This window comes from Brachycentrus maculatus, unplaced genomic scaffold (assembly GCF_059751285.1).
Source record: "Brachycentrus maculatus isolate JH-2025_06_01 unplaced genomic scaffold, ASM5975128v1 h1tg000144l, whole genome shotgun sequence".
Taxonomy (NCBI): domain Eukaryota; kingdom Metazoa; phylum Arthropoda; class Insecta; order Trichoptera; family Brachycentridae; genus Brachycentrus; species Brachycentrus maculatus.
In genome coordinates this window covers 1,893,002-1,914,456 of record NW_028280897.1, presented here as the reverse complement: position 1 = coordinate 1,914,456, position 21,455 = coordinate 1,893,002, and the positions used below count along the sequence as shown (strand labels likewise).

Sequence of the window (21,455 nt, the reverse complement as noted above, 5' to 3'; positions counted from 1 at the left end):
AGGTATGCATGTAATAAGTGTTATTTCAGGTTTTAAAACCTTGGAAAATAAACAAAGACAAACCAAACAAAAAAGGGTTAATTCAAACAGCATGATACGTTTTTTCACTTTATTCAATGTAAGTAACATCATATTATATAAATACATACGTTTATTAATATATATTATATAACACAATCCCATTTACTGGCATGCAAATTCATTCATATATATACATGTACCCTTTGGTACATCGGACACAATCCTCAAAAAAAAAACAACTTATAAAACAAATGTCAATAGTAAAAATCATTGCTGTGTGTTTAAAGACAGCGTAGTTAAAATACAAAAATTAAATATTTTTACAAAACACAATATAACATTAATCATCATTACTGACATTTTAAATTATTTTTCGATAGAGTGAAAAAGGTCCCTCACTTGGAAATTAAATACAGTTTTAAAATAAATAAATTACCTTATTTGTATTACATTGGAATTTGGATCGGATTATATTATAATTAATATTAAAATGCAGTTACAAAAATTGTTAATAATAAACCATCCCCCAACTTGGACATGCAGGTATGTGAAAAGTTATAATAGAATACTTTCATGATTTGTGGATCTGTACGGTAGAGCTTAATATCCAAAAATATAAATTTACATAGCCAGAGAGCTTAAATAAACATTTCAATGATTTCATGGATGATATTTGATATTCGTAATATCCCAAAGGAATTTTTAAAAGTTGTTAAACCTGGAATAATGAAACATTTTTGGCTATTTTTCTTCAACTTTGACTATAAGCTCTAACATACAGATCAGTATTTTATATATGTGCCGGCAAAAGAACTCAAGTAAACAACGGTTTAAATCACAAAGTGCTTGTGTTATTTTTATTGTATCAAGTCGAAAATGCTTTTCTATTATTGTAACACTGATGTTATTAAATGCTGTGTACAATACTGACTCAATGTCTTTCTGACAACATGCGCATATATTCAGAGGAATTAATTAATTTTTGGGTTTTAAAGAAAAGTTAGTTACCGATGCTAGATAAAAATAGTTTTTCAAATAAAATAAAATACCTTTCAATATTTGAAATGGTACGAATCCCTACAGTTGGTCCATAATGTAATATTTAAATTTAAAATGATTCAGAATAAACAAGCGATACTTTTACTCTAAATTAAATGAGAATAAGTATAACTTTTTTGCAACTTTGTACTTTTTCGAGTACAAATTTGATCTGTGTTTGAATAGAAATATGAGTAAGAGAGCCAAACAAATTTACAGTAAAAACCACCACCATTCTTATCATAAGAGTTGCTATGCTAAATATGAAATAAGTGCTAATTAACAAAATTACAGTTTGGAAAAATGTAATAAATTTTACACGTGAGAAATTTTACAGTTAATAAATGTGTAAAATATAAAGTATCAAATTTATAAATCTTAAATTAATTATTTGATCTTTAGTAAAAAAGAAATACCATTTGATGCTGCCTTCTATGATTTACACATTTAAGTACAATTTGATCATTGTTATTTTAATCGTGAAAATGCAAAATATGTGAAGTAAGTATACAATAAAAATAAGTTTAATTATAAAATTAATATTTATATGTAGTAAAATATCATATCTTTTATCTCAGTCAATTCAAATCGTCTCCGCATAGTTACTTTTTTTATTTTTTTTGGTTTACACACAATAAATATTTATGATTGAATCTAACAGTTACCATCTACCCACTAATAATGAATTTACTGGAAAACGGAGTACGTTTTTAACACTGAATGGTAAACTGTCTGGAAACACTAATTTTTTTTGTTTTTTTATTATTTTTTATTAACATTTAACACAAAAAGCAGTGGGATTCCTGCGGTATAAACGTCGCTAGGATCCAAAGACCTAGATGGCTCACATCTAAGTTGCATAATAATAATCCTGGTGTAAGTGGATAATCTTTAGTTGCATACTAAAGATAAGGTGAAGAAGAGCTCGTAGAGTATGATTTTTAGTCTAAGTTTACATCACATATATAGATAGTATACACAGAGTTATTCTTGTTTGTTACATGCGTCCATTAATGAGTCCTTTGTTAATGGACCTAATTTACAACATTAGGAGTGAGAAGCAGTAGAGATTTAATCACACCAAAACCCAATCTAAGAAATGGACAATTTTGCAAAACAATTATATTACAGATGACGAGATTTTGTGGTCCACGCTGAACGAGATAAAATTTGAGTAGAAGAAGATATCACCGGCTTTTATCCAAAGAGCCGGTGTTTAAAATTTAAGTGAAAAAATAAGTATATTTTTATAATTTTTAGGGGTTATTTTTAAACCTACAATCAGTTCATGCACAGTCATGTTAGGTCTGCGTCTTCCTAGAGGGAGACCTTGCGGGTAGGACTTGGTGACACCGAGAGGGGAGAAGGGAGAGATTAGTAGTGGTAGTAGGAGTAGTCGGTGTGCCAACTCACTGGGAGGCGTCGCGAGAGAGCTCCTTCTGGTAGGCAATGGGGCTCTGGATGGCCTTGAGGAACTCGCGCTGGCAGGCCATGATGTGCTTCAGCGTCTTGAGCCACTCCTTCAGAGTCTCCTTCGAGGCCATCACCTGGATGCCCAGCGGCGGCGCGCAAGCGTCCACCGAGCGCAGCAAGAATCCCAAGTCGTCTTCCAAGAAACTCATGTTGTTGACCTACCACCCAAATCATTAATTATGTTACAAACGATCGGTAAAATAGTAACAGAATATCACAATGCTACAAGTGAATACAGATGAAAAAAAAGTGTTAATAAAAACACAATCGCTCAGTCACAGTTGCTAGAAAATGAGTAAATAATTTTCCCGAGATCACAATTCAAAAATGTCCACTGTGCAGGAATTTTTGTTTCTCTCTAAAACAAACAAAAAACCATAACAAACTCGTCCAGTAGACATCTTTCCACTGTTGCCTCGAAATCTGAAGATGCAAGTTCAAATAAGAATATCGCCATAAAATACAAGCATGGCAAATATAATTTCATACGCGTTATTATTTTCAATCGCAATGTTTAGTTGTATGAAAGATATATTTACCGGCAGATAAAAACGAAAGTTGTATGTAGGACTGGTGAACTGGGTCTTCTTGCCGAATGCCTCAGCGAAGATGAGGCTGTGTTCAAACAAGAACACATGCAGTTCACGGGGCTTGGTCGGAGCTACATCCGGAAGAGACACATCAGAGCAGATCAATGGCCCATGAAGAAGCAGCTTACCCTGAGCTGTTAGTTTTCCCTAAAAGAAAAACTTGACCGATTAGGGAACAAAGAATAGGAGACAAAAAAAAGAAAATATAGTAAAAAAGAAAAAACTGGGCCAAAGGTAAAAAGTTTTTTTTGATCAACTTTTGATAAGGAATGGTAAAAATGAGATTCCATTCCTGTGCTGTATTTGATGAAATAACTATATATTTTTAAAACTGTTTTCTTATTGGTATAATGTTTTTGTAAATAAGTTATTAATTTGATCTTTTAGCATAAAGGGATCATTCAGGCATTTGATATTCTAGTCAAATCAATGGACAAAAGGCCTACCTGAACCCACCCAAAAGTTATTAAGTTGTCTGACACAGAAACAAATGAGGACCAAAAAAAAGATAGTTTTCAGGATCACTTACATCAAAACCCTGGAGGCGTCCAACGTCCATCATATCGTTGGCTTCCTTGGGCACGCGAGACATGATGCTGACCGCCTGACGCAGAGAGTGCAGATCGGCCGGAGTACAGTCGGACCTCTCCGAGTGACGGAGAACATCACGTACCAGCAGGTGGTACTTCTGGATGCGCTGGACCGGCTTGATGAGCAAGTCGCTCAGCTGGAACAGTACCAAATACAGAATAAAATTAAAAACAGGAAAAGTCCAAAATGGCCAATTTAATGCCGAAATCGATAGTTTTAATTGTTGAAATTTTTTATTTTTTAAAGTATGTTATGTTGAATCTCTTTGAATTATTTGTTAATTTTCTGTTTAAATGACCTGTATCTAAGTCCAATTGACAAACAAATCCAATTGACACATTTCAGACGGGTGTTGATTTACGTCTGCAGACTGCTGGCGATGGGATTGGATAATTGTGTACATATAGTTTAGACCTTAACAAAAAGATTGGGACATAATATTAATATAAAAACATTAAATAATTCCTTCTTATCTGACTTTGAAATGAGGCCGGCGCAGAAGTTAAAAATACCCTTCAGGTCCATAAGCATCAGGATAGAAATACCATTCCCGTCCTTAGTGTGTTGACAAGTATGTATTAATACACTGCCATGTTTTATATATATCACTCATACTATGCCAAAGAAGTTCTGGGACTATAAGGACATGGGGTAGCATAAGTTATGAAGAGATATTGTAATTACCAGCAGCTTGTGGTCGATGACTTGACGGAGTATCTCGAAGTAGGACCCGATGTACTCGGAGACGATGCAGTCAGACACGGGCTTGTTTTGGCAGTACACGATGTACATGTGCAACTTCCTCTCGCTGCGGCGGAACAGCGGCCCGAGCAGCTCCGGCTGGGCGATGCACAGACGCAGCTCGTCGAGGAGCACACTTCAAAGAAAGGAAAACGTACCGAGTTAACCTAACCGACTGTGCCTTGGTGAGAGGAAGGTGACCGTTTTAAATCCAAGAGAATCTCGAAAGTGACAAACAACTAACCGCTTACATCAAAACAATATGTCTTGTACTTAATAAATAAAATAATATTATCCAAATATTGACACCTGAACATGCATGAAGGGCAATATGGAACTTTTTAAGGAAAAACTACTTTTTATTGGTACTTTTCTCCAATCGGTTTCGACAAGAACCTTGTCATAATCATGGTAAAACATGTACATGTTTAGTACCTAGTACTAGGTACTAAACATGTACATGTTTAGTACCCAGTACCTAAGTACCAATAAAAAGCGGTTAAAAACAAAATAGTTAAAGTTTATAAAATATGCCTCAAGGTATCTGCGAAAAACATTCAGGAAATATGGAAACCTGGGTAATACCAGCGCAAACGACCTGTCATACGCTGGTTTGAGTGATCACTTCATACGCATGTAACATTCACCATTCTACCCTTGATTGACAACTACGCTACTCAAATTTCGGAAGTTGTATTTATCATTTAATTGAGACCTTCTTTCACATGCGAGTTCTCGGCACCATCTACGGTTGAGTTGAATGCTACAAGTGTATAAAGTGATCACTTAAACCTGCCTATGAGAGGTCGTAAACCCTGTAAGTACCCACACTTCCATATTTTTCTTCATTTAAGTTGAAGTGTCAATATCAAGAAAAAAATTTTATTTTAAAACGTTTCTTATAAAAATTATGAAAATGACCGCGATGAATAAAACAAAATATGAGTGTAGTCCCATGGTTAGCGTCCCGAACTCCGAGTCAAGAGTTTTTAGGTTTGAGCTTACTCTACCACAAATTTATTCCCATTTTAATGGCTCAGGCTTTCAACACAAATATTTTTCTTGGTGAAAAAAGGGTGTTTTGATTATATTTCCCCTATAGAATAGTCGGTATAGATCTCCATTTGCCTTTTTTTTCAAGATGATTTTTTTTCAAATACGTCGCGAAAACTTTATATTTAGTTCTGGCAATAGAAAAACACTGTAACACTTAAACAAAAATACATTTTATTTCTCCAAAAATTAGATCAATCATGAGTCTATCAAATCTGTATAATCGGTGTATGAATTCAGGACACAAAAAAGCAACCAGTTAAAATTTATTAGGTATACGAGATTATTTTCAAGTTGTGTAATTTTTGTTTAACATTTTTTTGTTGTTGAATTTTTTTAAAACAGTTTTACAATTTACCATATTGTTTTGATATGAGCTTTGTTTTATTTCATTTAAAAGATGCACAAAACATAAAAAAACACTAATTTCAAGTTTAAACCTGAATGTACTGGACGAATGTACTAGACGAATGTATAGAGGTATTTATTTAAATTGTGTACATCTAAAAAATGAAATAAATATAGTTAAAATTTTGTCTACATTCTTGATTACGAAACAACAGCAGCTGCACCTTTTCCTAAATAACTTAAAATATAATTACATAATATACCACTGATTGGGAAATATAAAACAGTCGATAGTCATTATAATCAAAATTCGATGTATCGCAGAAGCGCTGTGGAATAACCCACCTTCAATTTGGTCTCGCGGTTTTGTGGAACATTCTATTGCAATAGTATGTTGAAAATTATAAATCCTTTGTAAGAAATAAAAATATATGTCGCAAATTAAATTGTACACGTTCTCTTTATCTCTAGAAATATCTGGACCATATTGGAAAATTTCACATAGTAAACATACTACAATATAATCAACAATTTGAACACAAATTTTTACTTTTATTACATTTTAAAAATGTATGAGGAAAAGTGAAAAATTTGTATTGCGTCGCACAATGAAAATCACGCAAAACTTGAAATAAAATAAATATACATTTCGATCGCATGTCTTAACTAAAATATTTCGATAATTACTAGTAACTTTATTTAAATTTTTAAAAAATAATTTTATTTTATGAATTTCCTACGTAAACTGAATCATTACAAGGGTGGGTAAATATTATAGTATTTTTTCCTTGAAATAACAACAAACAAACAATACTCAGCACCCTCTTTCTCTTACCTCCAGTCAACGTTGGATTGAGATTACATTGATCTTGCATAATATTGAGCCAAATGTGGCAGTCTAGGGTGATATTAAGTGATATTAATAAAACGAAAAGACGACGACATATCGCTCACTCCTGCCAACAAGGTCAAATATCAAAAAACTTGATTTTTCAGGAGATCGTCTTTAAAGTTTAAGAATATAATGAAATGCATTAAAAATAAATAATAAGCCGCTTATTGAACTTTTTACTGTGCAACAGATATTTTAAGGTAAACCTGAAGGTTTTTTCTCCATTTGAAAAATAATTTGTTTATTTAAAAAAATTATTAAACAATACCTTTTTCTTCGAAATGCAAAAACAACACTTTTTGCCCTGTAACGGGTAAATATTAAGTTTAAAATATTGCGCTTTTGCTGGGATATAGAAAACTTTTTGGACATTCCGAAAACATGCACAACCGAAAATTGACGATTTTTGAAATATAACGTTGTTGAAAGGAGTGAGCGTATGGTATATTAGGGTGGTGACTGACCGGAGCCATTTCGTAACGTGTGACGCTACGACGCGAGCATTCAGGCAGTCAGTACAGCAACCCGAGCGCCCATCCATAGTTTTGGATCCTCGCTGATGCTCGCCGCGAGCGATGTTACGACGTTACGTTACAAGGAAATGCTCCGGTCAGTCACCACCCTTGGAGACTGAGAAGGTACATAGGAGGTATGTGCTAATATGACTTAATGATCGTACAAAGCGTGGACTTTCATAAGGAGTCCTGCCAAATAGAAATAAAGGCGTGGAATGAAAATATTGGAATTACGATTGTCGAAAATATATCGATATGCCTAGAATAATATGAAGCTCCATCGTAAAATGTTGAGATGGAGACCTTAAGAGAATAAAAGAGACGTTGGAAGACCTCAAAAAGATTATCCGACGACATAGCCGCTGTGGGGGGTAGAAATTGGCTGCAAGCAGCAACAGACCGAAAAAATTAAAGGATGCTGAAGAGGTCTGTAGTCCTGGATATATCCAGCAGTGCAGGACAGAAGACTAAAAAAGAACAAGTTTTTGGCCAGTAGGTTAATACGGTGATTTGACGTTTTCTTTGTTATCTTACGGCACGCACCCTCCTTTGTACCTGAGCTCGACCGAAAAAGAAGTAATAAAATAGTATAATTAAAATATAACTTTGTTTTAAAATCACTTAAAATATTTTATTTTAACTTATTTAAAATGTCTACCGATTTCAAAGCTAACCGTTTCTTTTACTGATTAATACTATTAATAAGTATTAATCAGTCTTGAAAAAGAAGCGGATAGCTTCGAAACCGGTAGAAATTATAATTATTTTTATTTATTTATTTTATTTTATTTGTTCGGGAATTGTACAGCTTTACATTAAAAAAAGGATATAATAAACAATTGTTACATTAACAATATTAAACATTACATTACATTAAACAAAAGTAGTTACATTAGTAAAAATAAAGCTAATTAAACAATTCCACATTTATGTTATAATAGCTATTAAAAATATTAAGAGATTATGTTATATGTTATTATTTTATTTTTATTATTATTATTATATTATAATAAAATCAGTCTTGAAAAAAAGCGGTTAGCTTCGAAACAGGTAGACATTATAATTAATAATTATAGACATTATAATTACGTCATAATAAAATATTTATAGTGATTTAAAACTACTAATGAGTATTAACCAGTCTTGAAAAAGAAGCGGATAGCTTCAAAACCGGTGGACATTATAATTAAGTTGTAGTAAAATATTTATAGCGATTTTCAAACAAAGTTATATTTTAATTAAAAAATGTAAAATCACAAAGTTATTGCTTGAAATATACTCGTAAATTATAAAAAATTAGTAATTGGGAATAATACTCACTTCTTGTGCCACTCGTAGATGGCCTCGATGTTGGAGAAGATCATCTTGTCCTTGCCGGCGCGCAGCGGCTCGGGCATGGGGATGGGGCACTCGGGGTCGCGCATGAGGCGGATGTAGCCCTCGCAGACCAGCCGCAGGTCGGCCACGTACTTCTCCTCCGAGTCCACTAGCTCGCGCAGCACGTAGTCGCGCTTGCGGCGCGCGTCCTCCACCGTGTCGCCCTCGTCCTCGTAGACGTCCTCCAGCTCGGGCATCTCGTCGATCATGTTGATGTTGTCGTAGTCGTCGATGGCGATGGCGTTATCCAGGTCGGCGACGTCGGCGGCGTCACCGCCGGCGGCGCCGTCGCCGACGTTCGCGACGTCGACGACAACGACCTCCGGGATCTGTACCACCATCCTGGCGTTCTCGGTGGCGCCGTTATTGTTGTGAAGCTCCTGAAACGCAACATGGCCGTGTAACTAATGTAGGCACAAACTTATTTATACGAAATAACCTAATCACCATTTATAAGTAACTTTAAAAATTGTGAATTTCTTCATTATCAAGATAATTTACAAAAAATAATCGAAAATACGCGGTATTAGAACACTTAAAAACATTCATTCACAGGAATTCAGGACGATTAGTTCCTAAATGATTTAGTCGTGAAAAATAAAAAGACAGAATTCAAGATTTTTAGTGTGTTCAAATACCTTACAAATTCTCTACTTACTAACGGAGTTATTTTTATATTTCAAATGGTCAATCTGCATAAAATTGGAAATAATGTTTTCAGGTGTTTCCCAGTATGTAAGATAATCCAGTTAGGATCTTGAGTACATCCGAAAAAAGGGTCGGTAATAAATAAAAGCGTTATGATATATGTAGAGGTTCTAAAAATTTAAATGGTGAGGTTGTCAACAATGGGTGAATGTTGCACTTGCGTAAAGTGATAACTAAACCAGCCTATGACAGATCATAACTAGCCCTGTAAATATCCAGACCTCCATATTTGTCTTCATCTATGTATGTTGATATGTCAAAAAAATATTTGACAATTTTCATTCGATAAATACGTTATGTGCTGACGATTTTGACGTTATGTACACTTAATACAATTTAGTTTATTAATTAAAATACTTGATTATGATAATTGACACAATTTTTAAAAGTTAAATAACATGGAGATGGACGTGTATGCGTTTGTTGACGATTTTTTTTCTGTTAATATTATACATATTTACATATCTGTAAAAAAAACAAATAATAATCAAATAGTCTAAATCAATTCAAGTAGAAATTTAAATTAAGGAGCATGGTGAGTTTATTAGAAGAACGCAAAAAGATAAGAGATAGTACAGGAAAGGAAAAAAATAGTTAAAAATTGGAGAGGCGTTTAACAGTTTTTTATTATTATTTTCTATAAAAAATAATAAAACTTTGGTACAATTTAGGATATTTTTAACATTAAAAAAAATAAGTATCATTTATGAAATATGTTACAAATTCAGTTATGGTCATTCGTGTTGAAATAATCCCAATTATCGTCAAATCAAAACTGTCTAAAAACGATCAATAAAAAGCATGCATGGTATTCAATGTCATTTGATATGATTTCTAAAAAAAAACTAGCAAAAAGACAAACAAATAACCCCAAACTCACTCAAATTTAGCAATTCTAGATTCTTATTTTCGTTCATCAATAGGAATTACCAAAATGAAACTATAAAAATTAAAATGTTAACTGTCATTTTACAGACCGTCAGATTTTTTTTTCTACTTAAAATATAAAGTATAAAAAATGTGATTTAAATTCGAACAAATAACGTTTGATCATTATTTATTGCGAGTTACAAAAAATGAAGTATTTATAGAAAAAAATTGTTTCGATCTAACAGTCATCAAAAAGACTTCATCGGTCTTGAAATGTGGTAATTAAAAAGAGTCAACGTGCATTTCAGCAAAATGAAAAGGATGAAGAATAAGATCAACAAAAATAAATAAAAGGTCACGATGAAATTAGTGGGTAAATGTCACGATCACCAGAATGTAAGAATGTACGTAACTTAGTCCTAGATTAGCTTGTGTGATAATGCTTATTAGTGTATATTGCGATGAACCATAAATCTAAACAAAATATTATATCTACATCAATTAAAACTAAAATAATGTAACTGTACTTACGTATGTTATGTTAATTTTACTTACATTACGAAGCAATAGTATATTGAGGAAAGATAAATTAATATTATTATTAAAATCTATCTCCAGCACCTGGGTGTACATGCACAAGAAATACAAGTGATTTATGAAGCCCTTGAAGCCTTACGAATATATATCGGGGATATCGAAAACAAAAATAGCAATCTACCAAACTACATAATCCACATCTAGGCTATGATCCACTCGAAGGTTGCCTCGTTTGTTTCCAATAACCCCGATAGAATATACCCACCATATAATTGTGTAACTGGTAACATAATACAACTGCCCCTCCAGATAGCACGATTCTCATTCGCGGTCTCGCGTATTCGCGATCAGCCTATCTTTCGAGATTGCTTTGAAATTTCACAAAATCAAACTGGTTTAATAAAAAAATACATTTTGCCACTGCTTTGTGACCTTCGCAGATAAATGAATCCGTCGGTACCCAGAAATCAAAGTATTTTTTATTTATACTCACATTTCAACTGATTTTTGCTTAAACATGGCAAATAATGACTGAAAAACGTTAAAAAAATTGTGATCGTCTTCTTGCCATTATCCGCATTCGATGATGCATAGGGCACTGCATGAAATTAAAACAGTGTTAATTTGACCGTTAATTATATGAAGCGAAATCGATAAGCCACATAGGAGTGAACACGTTATATCACAATATTATTACAATATTCAATATTATTTAAATATTTTCATTGTCCTTCATTCTACTACTCAGTAGTACAAATCAAATATTTATTCCGTTTGTTCCGAGCTTTCTCAATTAATTTTTAATCAGAATATTTTAAAAATAATTCATAACAAACACACGATTTTATTTAAGTTTTTGACTTTTTGTTGTCGTTTATTATGCCTAACAGATACTCGTATAAATACGAGTATGTGTGTGTTTTTAGTACGTAGAGACTTTCAATATTCGCGAGATTATTTTTAGATATGAGATCGTGGACACGGAGGGGCATTTGAATTTTGTTTGTTGATACGAATAAATGTATTCTCACGCCAGGATACAAAATAATACGGAGTGCGTATAAATGTAGTCGATTAGTAAATAAGGCTACGGTACACAAAGCAAGCTATAAACTATGTATCGAACCATTTTCTCTTTCACATATTGTTCGATCTCAGCCAAGTAAGCTGAAGAGTTTCCGCTGTCCAAAGACTTGAGGGAGAGTGCTGAAGTCTGAAACGCCCGTGTACGCAATATCAGAAGTATTCCTCCAATCATTCCAATTAGTCAGATTCAGAAAAACCAAGTGTTAATGACAGAAGACATTTGTATTTACAAAACATGTGGGGGAGGTAAGAGTAAGCTTAATTACCGATGCATCCAATTACACTCTGAATCATTTCCCCAACTTGAGATGCTCTGATCGCATTTATTGCAAAGTACAGTGAAACTCGGTTACAACGACGTTTAAACGAATTAATTCGAATAAATATGGGTAATCTATTATTTCATGATTTGGCATTTACTTTGTGGAATAACATGATTTTAAAATAAAAACAAAACACTCGTTATTTAATTAAATACCACTTTTTTATAAGTTAAATTTCAAATTGAAATGACCAATTTATATTTTATTTATCGTTTCGGCATTCACATTGTGGTAAGACATGATGAAATTTAAAATGAAACACTTGTTTTTATTTAATATATGTTTATAGTTAGACCCAAAGATGGAAGCATCTGTGGTTTCCGAAGCTAGTTGTTTCGAAGCTAATCTCGATCAAATGAATATGAGAGATCCGTATAAAGTGGGTTTCGAAACTGAGCCAAGTTCTGCATAGGCATCAGATTCAAAAGGTATCTAATAAAATTAGAAATTTAATCATTTTAAATTTAATTTACAAAATCAATTATTAAACACCTTATGTGTTTTATTGTAATTGTCTAAATTTTAGAGTTGTGCCCTTGGGACGTTGAAGATGAGAAGATGACATAATGATGCTAAATACATCGAATCGTGTATTACAATAGATTTGAAAAAATTGTGAAATTTAACCATGTAAATTTTAATGAAAAATGGAAAAATACATTTTATTACCACGAAGTTGATTGCCGCATCAATTTATTAAATTAAAATATTATACTCTATCGAACATCAAAAACAAGTATTGCATTTTTTTATCCCTATCTGAGCCCAGGTCGGAATAAAAAAATATGCATAGAGTACCTCATCGAAACGACGTATGATTAACTCGATCTTTATTGTACGACAGGATAAGCCTGTCCTGCGCTCTACATATTTTGATGCAGAAGTGGAATGTATTTGATAGGATATACACGACGCAAGTGAAGGAAAGGAAATAGAGGAGGAATGGAAAATGGTAAAATTGGCCAGAGGCGTTCGGGGTTGCATACCCGTACGAGTTCCAAAATTTAATAAAAGGTAAATTATTATAATTTTACATGGAAAGCAGAGAATTATTGATTAATCATTTATTTATATTTTTTCAATATTTTATTATTCATTAAAAATAAAATGAAGAAAAATTTATATTTTTTACGAAATGCCATTTTTTTTTAATTTGATCTATTAAGAGAAAAAGTAAAAAAAATCGCTGCCATTAAGATTAAGAATATTTCATTTGTTGTAAAACAAAAGTTCATTAAATATAATATTTTATTATCTTTGGCTCTTTTTTTACTGACTTTTGTTCAATTATTATTTTAAAATTGAATTTTGATCGACTGGACTGAGATAGTCGAAATAATAATAAAATAAAATGGATATTAAGAGGTATAATTTTTGCTGTTGATAAATATATAGAGAGATGGAAGGGTTGCTATTTTTATACTATGGCACTATAACTGAGTTTCACTGTAACACAAATTATAAGAAAATGTTCCAGAAAATGAAAGAAAAATTATTTATGTATCCCTTAGCAAACTACGAAAGATATTTTATCCTTATATACCACGATTTGAAATATATGTTTAATAAGAAAATTATAAAAATAAAAGAAGAAGAAAATAGAATACCCTGTTAGGTTGCGATGTCAAAACCGGCATGTTCAACGACGAAGTAACTGGAACCTGCTGGAGTACGGGAGGGTCCTTGTAATCCGAATTAAACACACAACATTGGTGATGATGATGATGATGGATGATATAAAAACACACATATTATTTACCGTTCACTAGATCAAATACAGGACTAATAAATATCGAAATTCACATGGTAATCAATTGTCTAAACAGTAAAATAATTACGAATTATTTGTTTTAACGCATTTGCACCACATTATTGCGCTAAGCTGGAAATAAATTTTAAATCCGTGACAGGATTTCAAGGAGCTAGGTGGAGCACAAATTGAGAGTTTCCGCGTGATTTAACATTGTTTCATCAGTGGGTCGTATAAAAAAAATATTTAGTAAATTTTACATACGAGTATTATTGCTCGAGATTCATTTTTTACCTTTTTAAATGTTTTTTTTTCTTCAACCATTTTGAGTGTATGCAAATACTCGTTTTTAAAATCTGTGTTCTATCCACTTAGGAGTTATTTTTACATGTTGACATATCAACTAGGATAAAGAAAAATATGAAAGTCTGGGTATTTACCGAGTTAATTTTTTTTCTACAATTTTTTTCTTTTCTCATACACATTGCCAGTTGTTATTAATATATTTTTAGATTTTTTTGTAATCGCAAAGTTTTTAAGATTTATTTTTAATGAGATTTATAAATTTAAATCACCTTTAGACATTGAGAAGTCTAAATACCCTGTTTTTGGTTTTTGAGTTTTTTGTTTGTCTGACTGACTTCAATATGAAAAATCATGAAATTAAAAATATCACCACACATAAGTATGGTATTTTGGGCTGTAAATTATTTGAAAACTAAGTAATTGAATACAAGGAATCAATTTTTACTAAACGGAAGACAACTGTAACTTAAATATGATTGAGTAAAAATAAATAAAAAATAAGAATCGGTAACATCAACATCTTAACAAAATGAATCGTTTACCGGTTTCAAAATGCCAAAGTCGTAGAAATAATAATAGTAGATAGATAGATCGTTATTTATTTTATTGTAACTTCAACCTTGGCGAACTAGATATTCCCTAAAATCATTTCTGGGCGCAAATGCGTTAAAACACATTTTTTATACTTAGAAAAATCTAAAATATAAACATCGTCTTTACCAATAGTAAAATTATTAACGATAGAGAAAAAATTGCCATGCGAATTTCAATAATTGACATAAATGTAGTATAAGAAGGTAAAAATTCAAACACAAATAGTCGATTTGTTAGAAGAAAAAAATATGTAAAATAATTTATCCCGCTAAAGAATGTAACACGGAATGAATAAAAACATGTTCATGTTCAATAAGTCGCTTTGTATGTTTTGAAAGAAATCGCGTATTTAGGAAAAATCTATTGTATTACTCCTTTTCACAAATAAGAAATTGAAAAAAATAATAAAAATGAGTTTATTTAACATGGAAATGTCGAGGAAAAGAAAATAATACAAATCGGCTATTGTTTACAACAAAGCGACTTATCAAACACACTTGCGGGGTTTGAAAACGTACATAGCAATGTCAAAACGAATCGTAACAATAAGTTATTGAAAAAAATGTATAAGTATTTGTATATTTCGAGGGATAAAGGTTATTTTTTATACAAGGTATTTTAAAAAGGTTTCACAACTAAGTATGCTGAAAGTAAAAGAGGGTAAAGGGAGTCTTAAATAATCAATAGGGATTGGTTCATGCCAAGTCGAAAAAGTCCAAGCGACTCTGAAATCTAGCTACGGCTTATGCATCACCGCTTACCATGGCCATATAAGTACACCTCGACACTACGATAAGTGTTACAAGAAGGTTTGAAGGGTTAGAAGAAGTTAGTTTTAGTGTCGGATTGTGGTCCCGTGGTTAGTGTCGCGGAGTCAAGAGTTTCTGGGTTCGAACCCACTCTACCACAAATCGATACCTATTTTTAATAATGAGTCACTCTACCACAAATTGATACCTATTTTTAATTTTTAATAATTATAAAAGAAATATCTTCCAACCAACCAAAACCAGACTAGTGATATTGGTGAAAAACGTTTGACACCTTATATAGCTGTTTGCAAATAGTGCTTGAACATAAAAAAAACTTAAATTAAAATTTGATTTTTTTAAATAATAAAATGACAAATATTTCTCTTTTTTTTTTAAAAGAAGAAGTTTGAAGAGTAAATGGTCAGACAGTTAATTTTGAATATTGTCGCTTAGGTTACGATTCGTTTAAATCTTGTCGGTTAGGTTACGATTCGTTCGGAGATGTGCGTGTCCGTTTCCAAGGCCCTCGATCTAAGAGTTGCTGGAATGGTGATCTTACCTGGATGGGCTTCATGGGCGGCGGGATCTCGACGGGGGCCTCGTCCTCCGCCTCCTCGGGGCCCGTGGTCGGGGTGGACACGTCCAGGCGGGACGACCCGGACTCGGAGAAGTCGGAGATTATCTCGTCGATCTCGTTCACCATGGAGCGAGGTGACTCGGGTAGAGGGAGCTATAACAAAAATACAATTGACGCATTTTGGTAAAAAAAAAATGCGCGTATAGTACCATACACGCGACAAAAGTGTAATATCGTTATAACAATAAGAGATATTTAACCCTAGATTATAGAATACTCGTAAAATTTACGACTGACGTCCAATCACCGACACAACACATGTAAATAATGTATCTCAATTTTATCGATATTTAATGTTCATATATTTTTATTTATTTGTTTATTTTTACTTTTTTCAATACATGTTTTATTTTTTGATATACGTCTCACTAGGCAGAACCCTTGACGAGGCGTTTTAACACTATAAAAAATATTTTGAAATTACAAATATTACAACATTAAACTTTTTTAATGTTGTAATATTTGTAATTTCAAAACTTTTATGTTAACAAAATAAGTAAAGTTTAGCACAGTGAGAAATTGACAAGTTTGCAACAGTAATAATATGAATAGCTGATTTTTAAGTCCTCAAAAACATGTGGAAATTATTTTTGAGATATTTTCATTAACGTTTTAAGTAAAATGTGAGTTTTTCTAGTCATCGTAAATTTTACGATAGTCCCGTATTAAGGTACATTGAAACAAGTCCCGTGATGTATGGTAAACGTGAAAGAGACATTACAATGGTAAGAAATGTTGTTTTTTTTTACCTTGAAGCGCTTATCAGAGACGGTCTTCTTCAAAGGAGCTGGAGCAGCCTTCTCCACCTTACCCTGGGACAGTTTTCTCAGGGGTGGTGGAAGCCACTTACGGCTGTGGACAAAACAATAATACATTTGTTAAAAAAAATCTAGATGAGTTCACTTAAAAGAGTGTAGTTAAATCTTGAAACGTAATAATCTAGAAACAAGGAATTTTTAACATATCAACATAGGTGAAGAAGAATATGGAAGTCTGGGATAAGTAAAGATTTTATTATTGATCTTCATTCACCATTCGAACATCATACATCATTTTAACGCACATCGTCTATATCGCATTTCCAGTTCATTCAGTCAACTTATTTTGCCAACTCTATGCTCGGGTTGGTGCCAGGACTTCAGTGTGAACAGCCAGTTTAGTGTTCGCTGTTTGGTTTTTATATCTGTATCGTTTTTTTGATCACTGAAATCAGTGATTGGATTTAATAATTATTATTTGATAAATTCGAAGAAATACCGAGAAATGTAGTAATCCCTTCCTGTTCGCAATATAACAACTTCCTGGTTATATTAACCTTTGATGTTACGTTTTCATTCACGACTCTATTACGAACCTTAGTTTATAACCAGTATAAGTACTATTAATCAATAATTATAAATGGACTGGTTGCGATCGGTAGCTTGAAGGGGAAAAGAGGGAGAGGAAGATCCCACACGATGGAACGATCAAGTTAAGACAGCAGCAGGCACCTCGGTGGTTGGAGCGCTATGTGCAGCGCAGTCAAGAGATGACTGGACAAGAGTCATTGCTACCACAAGGGTCACAACCCTCAGTAATGAGGAGTAAGACGGAGAAGAAGAAAAACTAATAATATTAAGAAGTTTATTTTTTATTATGTTCTGATAAAAGCCGTAAAAAAAGTGCCGGAATGCCGTTCCAACGCGTTACATGAAAAAAAGCCCTCTCTGTAAGTATGTAGAGATTTATTGATGATTCATTAATTACATTCTAAAGAAACACTTCTTTTCTTTTTATGATATAGATAAAATTTCCGAACAGTTTTTTTTTAATTATAGCTTTGCGACATTCGGATTAGATTTTTTAATAAAAAAACTTATAAATTTATTCTTATGCTTGATGTTCTCACACAAAACACATGATATGTTCACACAACAAATACTTGAAAAATGAGCCAACCTTGGCTTACACCAGCATGGGCAAGAATTTTTACCCAACAGTCCCATAACTTGTATGCAATGTATCCGAAATCACTTCACAAACCATGACAATAGCACAAAACACAAACTCTCGTCGAAACTCGCAACAAATGAAATATCAGTAATTATAAAACAGTATCACACCTCTGTTATTTGGCGTTATCAAAGACTGACTAATCTTTTAATTCAAATCTCGAATTTCTAGAATATTGTGTGCGAGATAAGATAAACTTTGCTAGAGAAACGATAAATGACACATTAATGTTGCCATTAAAACCGCTTTTACTGCCATTTCAAGGAGAAGTGATTCAGCAAACAAAATAATTATACTATGAAAATAAAAACATAATTATCACATCGTAATCATAATTTTCCATTTAATTACTGTGCATGTGATATGCATCTACTAAAGTATGATTAAATTAAAGTACAATGAGTAAATTAATCAAAAAGTGTATTATAACGTACGCTTGCGATCCGTGACTTGTGTCTTAGACAATTTAGGTTCGAACCCACTCTACCACAATTTGATTGATATGTTTTAAAACGGCCACTCAAGCCAATGCAGAAAGTAAGAAATTTCAAAGACGCGTCACGTTAATAAGGCACGTATCGTTACATGAGAGAGAAGAAAGATACAACGTAGAGAGGAGAAAGAGAGCTACATTCCGACGTCACGGGGAGGAGCAAAAGAGAGCGGCGTATATACAATGATAAAAGCGATAGAATAAGATGCCGCGAATGCGCGTTATAGATGCGAACGTCAGACGCTATATATGAACAGCTAAGGTACCACGCGTTGTGTAATTAATATTTATCTTTGTGTTTTTTTGTTATCTCGAAAATATCGAATCACGGAAATATGACTCATATTTAAGCTATCACAAACCATTAATATCAGTATTACCAATTGAAGCACCAATCAATGATAGTGTGAATATTGAATAAGCAAAATATTTTTATGCAATTTTTGTCATGTTGTATTTGTTTTGAAATACTCTTTCTCACTCTCTTTCTCTTTCTGTTTCTCAAATCAAATCTCTCTAATTTTTCAAGAAGTTGCAATTCTATCGTTTCCTCGCTCAGAATGAAGTGATCGCAGTTTACACGTTCACACCATTGAAACTAGCCACCCGAAACGTCGCCATATGAACAAAACTTTGAACAAGGTTGCGCCCATATAAAATTTACCGCGTGTGATTGAAACCTTGATTGGATACGTACTCGGCCTAATAATAGAGCAAGACGCAACACTGTATCAATGAACTTCGGTTGTCGGAATCCAAACGGGGACGAATGCCAAAAATTCAATACAATTATCAATCGGTCATGTGAACTACTCTTATAGTACTAGTCGCGAGTGCTCGCAGAACCATACAGTGTTGTATGAATACGGCAGTGATATGTTGACTGATAGTAACTAACATGTGGATAAGATAACTTCAGTAAGAGATTTATTTGATAAGATTGCCAAAATTAGGGCGCTTATATTTATACCAGAACACAAACGTATCATTAGAAAAGAAAATAATATTTTTGACTTGCATTTAAGCGTACCTAATAAAAATAATAAGGCGGAGTCAGGTTGAAATAATCGGTGGGTATGTGTTTGTCCGCTTCCGTAGTGTAATGATCAGTACGCTAGGTTACCATGCTGGAGGTCTCGGGTTCAATTTCCATGAGGTTCAAAATAAATACTAGTGATTTTTCAGACTAATTTTTATTTATGTCACCCTGGACTGGTACCTGACGCGCAAGGCTGATCACCTTTCCTTCGTGTATTTTAATATCAAGATAACACTGCTTCTATGAGACGCAGTGCCCTATGCACCATTGGGTGCGGATAAGGGTTAGAATAAGGAATAATAAATATGATAATATGTTGATGTGGTACATCGTACTGCCAGACTAAAATGGAAATGGGCAGGTCATGTTGCGAGACATGGAATGGACAGAATGGCTTCCCTGGGTTTCTTAGATTTCCATCTTCTTCCGTATAAACGATAGATTTCATCTCAACTTTACACGTATAATATTAATATATTATCGGTAGAGCGAATAATTCAGAGTCTGGTAGAATACATAATAATAAATTGTTAATGTTGTAAATCGTTTACTAATATGAATATATTAATAATGATATATAACGGGATTCTCCAAAGTAAATGGCAGTTCAACAAACCTACAGAAGTTTTAATCCCCCTCCAGGGTTGAATGTTGATAATGATTGGGATGTGTGGTTTTCTGGCCAATCTCATGTTACGTATGCTACGTTTCAGAAGTTAATCATAGTTTCGCTGTTAGCGGCTTGTAGCAAAAGGGAGCCACCGCAAATAACGAAGAATTGGACAACAGACAGACCAAGCAAACATGACAATATCCCTCGTTAGGCCTTTCAATGTCAATAATAATATGAATCCTCTCATAGAGTCGAATTCGCGATCCTAGTATATTGAGCAGGAATATTAATTTTCACGAAACAACTACTGGTCTTCAAAGACAAAGTGGGGAAGCGTATATTTCCAATTCTAGGTATTGAGGTACGTTAAAGCGAAGACCTTGAAAGTTGAGGCAGGACTCTCGATGTATATTATCTCATATGTAAAAGTAAACAAGGTGAAAACCATATATTAAATTGAGATATACATATTAATGCCCCCGGAGATGTACACATGTTAATAACGTACACAACAAAATACTAAATTGGTCAGAAACTAAATTCATAACGGTCAATTAGTAACATTTCCTGCGTTTCTTGTTTCTACTCGCTTTACCGCGGAACGTGCTAAGGGCACCGCAAGTGATCCATATTAAAACGGTTTCTAAACATCGCTTATTAAAACGGTTTCTGGTTACTGCTACCGAGTGATTACTTTTGTTAAAATCTGTTTCTATAATTGGTTTTTGACTCATGGGTAAGGGAAGGTAATAAACGAGAGCACTTTTCATCTCACCAATACATGTCTCTAGTGATTCAAGAACAAGGTTTTAAAAATGGGTTCATATATATATGTAGAACTTGCAAGAATTTGAGTAGTGTGGTTGTCAATAACGGGTAGAATTGGTGAATGTTACACGTGTATAAAGTAATCACTTAAACCAGCCTATGACGGTCGTCAGCCCCGTAAATGCCCAGACTTCCATATTCTTCTTCATCTTTGAAAAGATGTCAAAAAATAATATGAGAGCATATGATTTAACATACTAAAGTATGGCAAGTCTTCCTCGTTCTTCATCTGCTTCTTTTCTCCAAATACATTCGACTCAAATATGTGTTAGACATTATCTTTCCCCA

At 33.2% G+C, this 21,455-nt stretch overlaps 1 protein-coding gene across 6 annotated transcripts in view; it reads right to left on the bottom strand.

The window, feature by feature from the left end:
• trio (trio Rho guanine nucleotide exchange factor) overlaps window positions 1–21,455 on the bottom strand; it is a 502,261-nt gene that overhangs the window by 20,889 nt on the left and 459,917 nt on the right. For 2 of the 6 annotated variants that reach the window (XM_088260963.1, XM_088260964.1), the window contains exons 29-37: window positions 16,952–17,054; window positions 16,125–16,295; window positions 13,771–13,845; window positions 11,881–11,967; window positions 8,583–9,019; window positions 4,398–4,590; window positions 3,652–3,849; window positions 3,072–3,269; window positions 2,473–2,690 (exon numbers count right to left, since the gene is read on the bottom strand). In XM_088260963.1, the coding sequence (XP_088117089.1) occupies window positions 2,473–2,690; window positions 3,072–3,269; window positions 3,652–3,849; window positions 4,398–4,590; window positions 8,583–9,019; window positions 11,881–11,967; window positions 13,771–13,845; window positions 16,125–16,295; window positions 16,952–17,054 (1,680 nt within the window). The remainder of the gene's footprint in view (window positions 1–2,472; window positions 2,691–3,071; window positions 3,270–3,651; window positions 3,850–4,397; window positions 4,591–8,582; window positions 9,020–11,880; window positions 11,968–13,770; window positions 13,846–16,124; window positions 16,296–16,951; window positions 17,055–21,455) is intronic. The other 4 variants (XM_088260965.1, XM_088260966.1, XM_088260967.1 and 1 more) reach the window with 4 other exon arrangements.